This window comes from Paramormyrops kingsleyae, chromosome 18, assembly GCF_048594095.1.
Source record: "Paramormyrops kingsleyae isolate MSU_618 chromosome 18, PKINGS_0.4, whole genome shotgun sequence".
Lineage (NCBI taxonomy): Eukaryota > Metazoa > Chordata > Actinopteri > Osteoglossiformes > Mormyridae > Paramormyrops > Paramormyrops kingsleyae.
The window spans coordinates 5,156,471-5,168,102 of record NC_132814.1 but is presented as its reverse complement, the minus strand read 5'-3'; the positions used below and the strand labels follow the sequence as shown (position 1 = coordinate 5,168,102).

At 43.6% G+C, this 11,632-nt stretch overlaps 1 protein-coding gene across 2 annotated transcripts; it reads left to right on the top strand.

The window, feature by feature from the left end:
• Positions 1 to 452: 452 nt before the first annotated feature.
• On the top strand, positions 453 to 9,610 carry mettl16 (methyltransferase 16, N6-methyladenosine). Of its 2 annotated transcripts, none has more exons than XM_023829267.2 (10): positions 453 to 611; positions 1,015 to 1,143; positions 3,977 to 4,170; positions 4,256 to 4,396; positions 4,700 to 4,815; positions 5,209 to 5,351; positions 5,668 to 5,737; positions 5,825 to 5,914; positions 8,587 to 8,760; positions 8,867 to 9,610. In XM_023829267.2, the coding sequence occupies exons 2-10, from the start codon at positions 1,016 to 1,018 to the stop codon at positions 9,458 to 9,460; spliced, it is 1,650 nt and encodes a 549-aa protein (XP_023685035.2). In that variant the 5' UTR covers positions 453 to 611; position 1,015; the 3' UTR covers positions 9,461 to 9,610. The 2 variants fall into 2 exon arrangements, with proteins under 2 accessions (XP_023685035.2, XP_023685034.2); XM_023829266.2 differs by having other exon boundaries at positions 454 to 611; positions 981 to 1,143.
• The last annotated feature ends 2,022 nt before the right edge of the window (positions 9,611 to 11,632 follow it).

The following is an 11,632-nucleotide window of genomic DNA, read 5'->3' as shown; positions in this document are numbered from 1 at the left end:
ACATAGGAGGGGGCAGCTAATTCAGCGCCCGGGGAGCAGTGCTTGGGGGTGGTACGTTGCTCAGGGTACCTCAGTGGTGCCTTGCTGGTCGGGGATTCGAACCTGCAATCTTTCAATTACAAGTGCACTTCCTTAACCATCAAGCCACCACTGTCCATAAACTAATTAGAATGGATGGGTTTAATGTATCATTAACAGAAAAAGGAAAAAAAAACTCTTTATATACAGGGATTTAAAAAATAAATTAAATCACAAGGCTTCATATTTGAATTCCTGTTCGGTTTAACCATTCGTAACATTTAAAAGGAAAATCATCTACAGCAAAAATGAGTATCTGTTTATATTCATGTATATAATCCATTCATTTCACAATCTATTACCATAATTAGGATATGTACATAACATTAAAAAAAAACATTCATCATAGGCACAAATCCAACAGATCCCACCCCGATGTACGCCTATGCAGTGACGTCATATTCGGTGGCGTCGCTGAGAGATGACAACATCTCGTTTTGTGTGGAGACGTTTACGCAACGTGTCTGGGGTTGAAGTCTACAGTTCACTTTGCGTTTTTAAATAAGTGTTTGTATTTTGTAATTTTAGTGAAGGTATGTCTGCATGTACTTGTTTCTGTACGCGATGTTTGGAAATTGTTTATTTAAAATGTAACACAGTTGCCAACTTAGCTTGACATCTTTTCCAAACTACACCGCCTGAAGAAGTGACGCAGATTGGCATCTCTTAGAAATACAAACATGTCTAATCTAGCTGTATAATACACCATAATTAAACGCCAATGAAGGATGCAAACACATACTTAAAGGGCTGCAACCCTTAGTTTCTGGTCAGCAGGACCCTGTGCCGATATAATTTGAGAAGAACAACCGGAAAATTCGGGAAGAGACATACCGATTTAAATATTCAAAACTAGCTTGTATTAAGTGCGTAAATCTTTCCTGTTTTGCATCTACGGTCAGTACTGACCTGACGTCACGGTGCCAAACTCTGCAGGATGGCCCTGAGCAAGTCGATGCACCCTAGGAACCGATACAAAGACAAGCCTCCTGATTTTGCGTACCTGGCGTCCAAGTACCCGGAATTTCAGCAGCATGTCCATACCAGCCTGACCGGCCGAGTCGGGTGAGTACCGACCGCCGCGTCTTTTCAGATCAGAGTTCATTAAACAGTCTTTGGGGGTTAATCCTGGTTTATGCTTACTTGATCCCAGAGCAACAGTTACTGTTTTAATAAGGATGTTCAACGTGTTGTTATTCAGCGGAACAGTATTCCTCATGCCTCCCCCCTTACACATCAGGCGCGAGTAACAGTTAAAGGTTTTTGCAGGGGGAATTAATTTCATAGCCATACCTCCTCATTGTCATTCCATCACCACCCACAAAACTAAAATTCCATGTGTTGCTGTGGACTCTAATGGCACCTTTACAGATTTTTTATTATGAAGATGTGTAATACACAGCAGTGTCATAATATCAACGACTTATGCATGGGGACACTAACAATGATTAGCGATTATTTCTTTGAATTAAAATATCCAGCCATATTCATACATTTTCTTTGGTTCGGGGTCATGGAGGCAGCATGTTAAAAGGGTCAGACCTGACCTCTCTTTTCAAAACCATAGGCTCTAGCTTGTTCTGTAGGATTCTCAGATGTTCCTAAGCCACCTGGGAAATACAATCCCTCCATCATGTCTTGGGTCTATTTTGGGTCCTCTTACCAGTGGGACATGCCTGGAACAACTCCTGGGTTGTGACCAGGTAGCATTTGTATGATTAACATAATTGTCCTTAGCTGATTCATTTCAAGCTGAAAGCAGTAGCTATATTTTAAGATCTTTCCAGATCTCCAGGTTCTTCACCTTGTCATGGAAATTGTCAGTCCTGAGAAGAAACCACATAATGGCTGTTTATACTCCGTCTTTTGGTCATTATGCCTCATGACCATAGGTGTGGTTAGGGATGTACCTGTAGATTGACTGGTAAGCCACAGGCTTTACTTGACAACTTAATATCAACTTTGCATGCTATGCGCATGCAATTGTCACATTGCAAGATCTGCGATAGCTTGGTTAAGACAAAAAGTTACATAAAAATATTTTTGCTCTGTTAAAGCTTAGCAAGCTTTGCAATTTTAATGATGGGTTCTTTTCAGTATTATCTAGTGTAGCTTTTAAAAAAATCAGTCTAGATTTTACTGATACTGCTTTTTCATGAGCTCTGCACGCACTCTCCCAGCCAATCATAATCATTTTTATCCTGGGTCTCGGACTCATTGACATTGTGGCATGTTCATGAGAAATTTGACAAAAATGAATGAAGAGGAGTAAAACAAACAAAAACTAGTCATGAAAAGACATTTGTCTTCCATTGTATGGAAATATTTTGCATTCCTTAGAGGGGATATTGAGCAAAAGTAAGTGATTGTCGGCACTGCTTTATGTCTGTTGGCACACCACTAACTTATTTGACAAACCATTGCTAGATAAGTTCTATTTAGTTATAGTTTATTCCTGATAAATTTGAACTGTTTTTTTGTTTTAGAAATGTTCAACATCCTGTAATTTGTGACAGGCCATGTGGTCATATGCCTGAATTTAAATAAAGAATTTCTATGTTTTATCAACATTTTCTAGGACTGTTAGTAACACGTAAGAGTTAGATTGTATTTTGTAGTGTTTTAAAGTACAATACATTAGCTAATAGTGATGCACCGATAAGGACATTTCTGGCCAACACTAATAGCTGGTTATTTTGAAAACTGCCACCGATACTGATTGTTTGGGAGGTTCTGCTTAAATAACATTAAAGAAACACTCCACCCAAATAAATAAAAAAGAAATTACATTCCAAAAATATGAAAGTTTTTTTTTTTTTGATGAATACACCAATTGTATAGCATACAACAACAGCCCCAGAGCACTATATTTTATTACTGTATACATATTTATAACATTTATAACAGAGAAGGGCTGATCGACAAGTATGATAAACTCCGTAATTATTCAGAGTGAATTTCTTTTGCTTTCAGACACTTGCATTACTTACAGACTAGTGTTATTCAGCAGTACTGCAGCCTTCTATTGAAATTGTTTTTTTTTTTTTCTTTCTTCAGAAACTCGTCAGGGAATTATCGGTGGTAAATATCGGGTCATTTGTAACCATCGACCAGTAATTCTGATTGTTGCAGTATCGGAATTTGCACCATTCTTTGAAAATAAGTTTTACATGATGAAAGGGAGGTGGTCTGTTGGTCAGGCTGAGAGAGATGATCTTTGGTACCATGCTTTTCACCCTTAACACTGATTTTGCTGTGTTTTTGATCTGTGACGGTAAGACAAAGCAGAAATACCAGGAACCACTTATTGCATTTGTTATGCATAACGTAAACCGGTTCAGCCCTGCTTTAGGGGTTACTGCACCTGCCCCCCCCCCCCCATCTCTGGTCCCTCTAGGGCTGAAGACCTAGTTTCCACGCAACCCCTTTAATATCATTGAGAGAAATCGCACAGCGTCACACCACCAATCTCCACCCACTCTCACTCAGCCGATGGCCAGATCCCTTGGTAGCGCCCACCAATGGCATGGCTCCTGGCTCCACCCACTTCATGATGTCATCACCATCTCCTGATCTCGCCTGATCCTCCCTTCCTGATCATTTCCTGCCTGTTGCCCTCACTCCCCCACCCCCACCCCCACCCCCACCCCCAAGAGGGATGATTTTCATGGAGAGAGTATCCCTGATGCCTTTCCCCGGTATAAGGGTCTCCTAGGAGACGCTGATGGCTGTTCTAAATATAGGCTGAGTCAGCTTGTGGTTAGCGGGGATCTTCGGGCCCGTGGCAGGCAACAGTTCACAAGCCACTCTCACAGTCACTTGCTTTCTGAAACGGGATCTGACAGTGCCTTTTGCAGGACGATCCCTTTAAACATTAATCTGGTCCCTCCCCACTCAGGCTGAACTTTAAGGATCCTGAGGCAGTGCGTGCCCTGACCTGCACACTCCTGAAAGAGGACTTTGGGCTGACCATTGAGATTCCACTAGAACGTCTGATCCCCACTGTCCCACTACGGCTCAACTACATCCACTGGGTGGAGGACCTGATCGGAGCCGGCCCAAGTGATGCCCCCCGCCGGGGAATTGACATTGGTACGTTCCATCCTATATCCTTTGTGTTCGTGATGTTTTATGGGTGCTTTGGTGTCAAATTGGGCATCTCCTCGTTTGCACACAGGGACTGGAGCCTCGTGCATCTACCCCCTTTTGGGAGCCACCATGAATGGCTGGTTCTTCCTGGCCACTGAGGTGGACAATGTCTGCTTCAGCTACGCCAAGAAGAACGTGGAGCAGAACGGCATGTCTGACCTCATCAAAGGTCAGAAAGCACTTTTCTGGGTAGTTGGCGGTCGCAATATTGCCATCTGACTAGATGTCCTTATATTTTATACCACTGGCAGTGCAATAGGTTTGTTTACACCAGTAAACAGTGGAACAGTGGAGTGGAAGAAAATATAGTGAAAAATACTGGTCTATGACTTGTTTTAATACATAGCTCACACTCTGAATTACATAATGTGTGTGTCTGTAATGTTTTCATGCATCTTAATATGGCGGGTGAAGCATAGGTTACAGTGCTGAGCCAGACCCTCAATCCACCCCATGCTTCTTCATCAATCAGTGGTCAAGGTTCCTCAGAAGACCTTGCTAATGGACGCCCTGAAGGAGGAGTCAGCCCTCATTTATGACTTCTGCATGTGCAATCCACCCTTCTTCGCCAATCAGCTGGAGGCCAAGGTTTGCCCCGCTTCCTCCTGTTTGACACATGTTGGATAAATTAAGCCAATAGAGAGAGCGGAACGTATGGGCCTAGCCGTGATTGACCAGGAATATCTTAAAGATCGACCGGTTGCAGACACTGGCCTTTTACGTGTTCTCCGGCAGCCTTATCATTACGCTGCTTTTATTTATGTGAACTTCAGCACCAGTTTCCAACATGGCTGCCCCAAATTTATTACAGACTTTCGGCAACCTTTTGAAATAACTTAGTGTTATGAAATCTTATCCACTTACCTTATAGATTTCCAAAACAGAGGAAATATTTGTAATATATGGGAGGAAAAAGCCGAACTGGCAAGGTGCACCTGGGGCGGTCCAGGGTGTGCTAACCTGCTCGCTGTTTTTATTCAGGGCGTGAACTCGAGGAACTCGCGGAGGCCCCCACCCAGCTCTGTGAACACCGGGGGCGTGACGGAGATTATGGCCGAGGGGGGCGAGCTGGAATTCGTAAAGAGGATTATCCATGACAGCCTGCAGCTGAAGAAGAGGCTGAGGTGTGGCCGTGCGTGGAGCTCTGTCTGTCATTCACTTTTCCCAGAAGCAGAAAGTTCAGGTCCAGAAAGTACAAATCCAGACCAAGGTTTTGTTTCAACCAACCAGTTGAGTACTCTGTGACTGTGACTCTTCATGTTCAGCTAGTTGGTTGAAACAAAACCTTGGTCTGGATTTGTACTTTCTGGACCTGAACTTTCCGCCTCTAACTTTTCCCACGTTTTAGGTTGCATGGGGATGGTGATCTATGCTGGTTAACTCCTTAACCGTGGTGCCATATACTGTACCGGTCCTACAGAATGTCTGTGCCTCCTGCAGGTGGTACAGTTGCATGCTTGGAAAGAAGTGCAGCCTGGCTCCTTTGAAGGAAGAGCTGAGAAAGCAGGGGGTACGCATCGCCCTCTGCTGGGGATTCGGTGAACATGCCGGGGCTTACAGTGAATTCTGTCTCCAGCACGTGCGCTTTTGTTTTCAGGTACCCAAGGTGACTCACACAGAGTTTTGTCAGGGCCGGACCATGCGATGGGCTTTGGCGTGGAGCTTCTACGAGGACGTCAGCGTGCCGGTGAGCGGCGTGACTTTATAACACCTAGGAGCCTTTGTGCTTTAAAAAAAATACCTTTGTTAGCGTAGCAAAATCTGGGGGGAAAAGTGGATAGGTAGAGCAGTGCATTGTCAGCTCTGTTCAGTCTATACATATGACCTCACTTATGCTGCAGCACTTGTGTGTCTCTATGAGGGGACTGTCTCCATCTAGTGGTCACCCTGTTGATCTTCACCTTCTGGTTTTTCTCATTCCTGATAAGTTTTCATTCCCTCTGACAAATAGGCTGTCGGTGTGCAGATTACTTCTGGCTGTTGTATAATAAACTGGCTTACATACTCAGGCATATCACAGACCCAGATCAAGAAAATTATACAGCATAGTGGATGATGGGGTTTACAATAGATACAACACCTAAACTATGTGTAAGTCAACATAGTAGTCCAAAAAACCTGGGCCGGTATACATAAAACTTCTCAGAGTAAAATTTCACTCTTAAATGCGTCAAAATTCTAAGAGTGACGTGATTTTGCTCCTACTCCCAGACTTAAGAATAAGTGGCATGCATAAACATTCTTAAGTGTTAAGACTTGGTCTCAGCTCCTAAATTATTTAAGAGAGCTGGAGAGGACTCCTAAGCCAGTTAGGAGCTGAATGATGGCAGCTGCACTACGCGCACCCAGACGGAGACCGCGCACTTTCCGTCGAAGAAAGGACGTCCTGCAGACGTACGACAATAATAAATTGATAAAAAGGTACAGGCTCGATCATGAGGGCATTCTTTTTGTTACCAACCTAATTAGGAACCGGATACAATCTCCTACGTCACCTAAAAATGCACTTACAGTTGAACTGAAGGTGTAAATGATGCTACGTTTTTGGCAACTGGAAAAGTATAATAATAATAATTATTATTATTATTATTATCATCATCTATTATAGTGAGAGTCATAAAAGCAGTATAAGTAATGACACAAACCTGTAGCTTGCATGCTTGCTTTATAAACTGTGATTTCCTTTCGGGAGGTCGATAAAACATTATACCACTTTTTTTTCACATTCCTCTGCTGAACGCCTTGTCCGAGGTGACGCAGCATTTACGGAGCTTGCAATAGCCTCCTAAGCTTTTTTGTCCGTGCTTGTAACAGCTGGGCCACACTTTCCTCGCACTACCTCCTTCCATTTAAGCACCAACTGTGCCAAAAGAACCGTTTTGTTTGTCGTCCAGTTTGGTTTTCTTTTAGAATCCAATGTCTTGTTCTGAGTTTTGCGTTTGACCCATAATTTATACAACATGTGTATCTATTAGTGGAAATTGATTGGTGGGTAGGTAGATTTTCGTACAACCAATTAAAGGTATGATCACAGAAAGATATGTTGTATAAAGCCCTACATTAACGGTTTAATGTCACTAATATATTCACCGTGCAGCTCCTCTATTGGTTGAACTTAGTATTTGGGGCGGGATTTTATTTGTAGTCCTCATTTCACGACACTTAAATGCTGGCTCCGTCAGCACTTAGGAATTGGGCTTAGACTTTGCTGAAAGTTACTTTTAGCAGCTTTATACAATGCTCTTAGGTCCTGTTTTTTGCTAAGATTTTTAAGTCCAAGTGTACGACCATTCTTAAGACCATTCTTAAGACCATTCTTAGGAAGTTTTATGCATACCGGCCCTGATTCTGATCCCCAGTCCTGCCGGACCTCCCCCCCTCCCATGTTATCCACTTTGCATCCTAAATGTGTTCACGCCTGGGCAAAAAAAACTAAATTGCAAAACATTAAGCTTTTAATGGTCTCAGCAAATAGCCGAAAGATATTTAGAAATATATAATCTACAGATAATTTTGAACACCCAGACATTTGTTAGTTTGAATTTTGCATGAAACATTTAATCTGTTCATGGCTGTATCTTTGTGTACAAGAAGCCTATGTAAGTGAATGTCCCTGTTTCTGGCTTTTTGGCCCTTCAGTTCACTGCAGCAGTGATCAGTGATGTGCAAACAGTGGCATAGGTCTTGGGAGTGCGTTTTTTAGTTATTGCTAATTATCTGACCAATGAGTCGTTGTTAAGCCCATTAAAAGCTTCATCATTTGTAATTTTGGATTTTACTTTTTTTTGCACATGTTTACATATGTTTACATAAAGACATTACGTGGTCAGTTAGCAGGTAATTCATTCCACACAACTGTAAGCTGCTGTTTTACCACTTAGGTCAACTACCTCCTCTGATACTTCAGTCTATATCTGTTTAGTCACGTAACAGGTCCTTAATAATTGCACCCCTTTACTGAGAGGCAGGAATTGTTCTCCTTTCCCTGATTGGCTTGCCTGTTTCCAGGTCAGCACCTATTGGTTCTGCTAAACCAACAGATGAGAGACACTCTTGTGCTGAGAATGTTCAAGGTTTCAGGTTCAACTATAAGGGTAACTTATTGGATATCATTGCAGTGACTTGCATAAGAACATAAGAACTTTACAAACAAGAGGCCATTTGGCCCATCAAGCTCATGTGGGGAGAATTCAACTAATAGCTTAAAGTTGTTAAAATCATATCTAGCTCTGATTTAAAGGAACCCAAGGTTTTAGCTTGCGCTACACCATTTGTGAGATGGTTGTGTTGTCTGGTGTCTGATTTTGGGCTACTTTGTCTACCGGGAGGCTACAGTGTCTTGTAACCCTGTGGTTTCAGTCTCCACCATCAAAGAAGAGGAAACTGGAGAAGGCCCGCAAGCCGCTGTCTTTCTCGTTGCTGCTTCCTACCGTAAAGCTGCTGAGGGCTAGGGCGCCGTCCATCGGCTGCACCACCCTTGGGAGCTTGAGCGTGGTCACCGCATGGCTGGAGAAAACCCTCAGTGACCTGCGGGTAAGTCGGGGAAACGCAACACGCACTTGGAAATGACGCTCTCTGTGGAGCACAACAGGACTTGCTCTAAGAGATTTGTGACCTTGTGAACCTCATAACTACATAGGTGTTGCACAAAAGGGTGCCCAGCGGGCGGGCTGAACGGAGCCTCTTCCTGACGGCGGTGGAGAACTCCTGGATACACGTGCGCCAGAAGCGCCGTGACCAGCGGCGACAGCTGCGGGAGTTGCCCAGGGCGCCCCCATGTGGTGACAGGGCAGCACCACACACTGTGGAGAGTGGACCTCAACCTGAAAACCCAGAATCCCCAGAAAATGACGCAATTGTTGGGGTGGAATCGGAAAAGGGCAAAAGTGAAGTCAACGAGGACTCTGTTGTGGCCCAAGCCGCGCATTCGGGGCCTCTCACCCAGGAAGTGCTTTGCAATACACAGGAAGTAGATCCTGATAAACAGGAAGGGCCCCCTACTCCAGGCTCAAGCATGACATCTAACAGTCCCAGTGCAAGCCAGCCATTCTTGTTTAAGTGCCTGACCAACGTGAAGCTGGAGGGTGCTGGAGAGCTGGCAGAAGAAGACGAGGAGGAGGGAGATGTGATCGTGCAGATGCACTGGGTAGAGGGTCTGAACCGTGACCTGATGAACCAGCTGTGCACCTACCTGAAGAACACTCTTCTTCGACTTGCTTCCAGCCCCCTGTGACACTAATGCATGTTAATTACTGAAATGTTGTTTATAATACAGAGATGACACCCATTAAAACTACAGATTGTTTATTGTGACTCAGGGTTGACCAGCTTGTTCCAGCAAGATGGATCTATTTTTAATAAATTTGTTTTAAAAGCTGGTGAATGAGCGGCTATTGTCTTTTGAGAAGGGCAAATTTGGAATGCTTTGGTATTTGCCAGCTAAAGTGTCTTCACTTTTCTATGAAACAACAAATCTCAAAATACTTGTGTGATTCCCACATTGAATCGCTAGATGGAGCCGTAGAGCTGCCGTTTGGCACCACAGGCGAGTACCGTAGTTAAATGTACCTAGTCTGGACCAACTAAATGCAAGTCAAATAAGGATTGGAGGGCGCTACCATTCTTAGCTTAAAACCTGTAAGATTGAGGCAACTGGATATCTGTAAGCTATAAAAAGTTATTTGCAGCTGAAATATGCATGCATGAGTTTTGTTCCTATTAGGGTGGCCAAGCGACTACCACTGTAGCTTCACACTGCGAGCGTTATGTGATCGAATTTCCTACGGCGATTCAGATTTTCTCCCACCGAGTGAAAAAATATGCAGTTAGACTAATGGATGTCTCTAAAGTGGCCATAATGGGGGTGATTTCCTTGCATCCCAACTGACATGCTGTACGGGATGCACCGATCCCGACGCTGACCAGGAGAATTAAGCTATCAGAACAAGGCCCATTTAATTACACTAAACTAAAAGGACAATGATTTGCAATCTGAACCTATATATGTGAGCTGTTTCCATTCTCCCAAACGACTGTATTGAAGTGGCATTTGATAGTTATTCCGTGTTCTCGGCACAGGTTATCCCACAGTTTCCGTACTATCAGATGATGTTCTCAGGCAGGCGGGTCTCTATAAGTGTGCGTGGGTGTCGCTGCTTCTCCGTGGACACACGTGCCCTCCCTTGCCCTTCTCTCTTACTCCTTGGAACGCCGACTACCCTGGTAACCATGGTGACCACGGACACGTGACTCTTCCACGAATCCGGTCAGACGGCTGGCATGACTCCTTCGGACGGTTTTGGTTTCGGAAACCCGCTCTCGGTCTTACGCCGTTTTTTGGGCTAGTCCCAATTTCTTCCATATTATCAGATGCTGTTTGTATTTACCGTCCAGGGAAATTGTTGTATTGGCAGCAAACACCGCTAAATAAGTAGAGGTATAACTATGTACATTATACACATTCTAAAATACTGGGAATAACTAGATTAAACAACATGTATTGAAATAACCGCTTTAGTATGAGAGAAAAAGAACAAGCGAATGCTGTTCCCCTTTAAACCGAATTTCTAGAAGGTTCCGCCCCCAGCACGAGGACGGTGCACTTCCGGCATCTCGGCTCGCGCGCCGCGCCCTAGTCAGTTTTAAACACATTCTTGAAATACAAAGAGTTGGGGGCGGGCTCAAAATAATATTAAAACCACACGTAAAGATAAGATGACGGTTATGCATATTTTATTGTTATGAAAACTAAATAAATACAACCAGTAGCCTTACAGTAGACTTACACGTGTAGGACTTCTCCACATGTTAATGTGGATATCCCCGGCTACTCCCGCAGCCCATAGATATGACGGTAGGGTAACAAATGTGAGTGTATGTGGGTGTATGTGCCCTCTGATGGGAAGGCATCCCGTCCAGGGGGTCCACTGCCTCGTATCCCGCGTTCCTTGGGATAGACTCCTGGGTTAGAGGGACTCTGCATTGGGTCAGTGGTTATAGAAAATGGATGCATGGATTAGCTTTTATGTCGTTTATTATCTCAAAGGATATTATTAGTATTGCCGATTTGCTCCACACTGCAAAATGATAAAGTTATTGAAAAGTGGAGGATGAATAGCAGAAAACAATACATCAGGTGTTTTGGATGCTCACTAGAACAAGCGGAATAAAAATGTCATTTTTCACAGACACATTTCTGAACACCGTTATTTGGGAAGCAGATTAGGTTTATTGAAAATACTGACAAAACAAAAGCCACTTATATTCTTTACGTTTCGTATGGGATAATTCGTACGTCGTACAGCTAAAAAGGCGTATCTGTGCGCGAAACACCACCAAACTGAAACACGTACGATCTCTTTGGCACCAGACTAGAGGGTGTGGCGGCAAATCGGCTGGCTTTGAA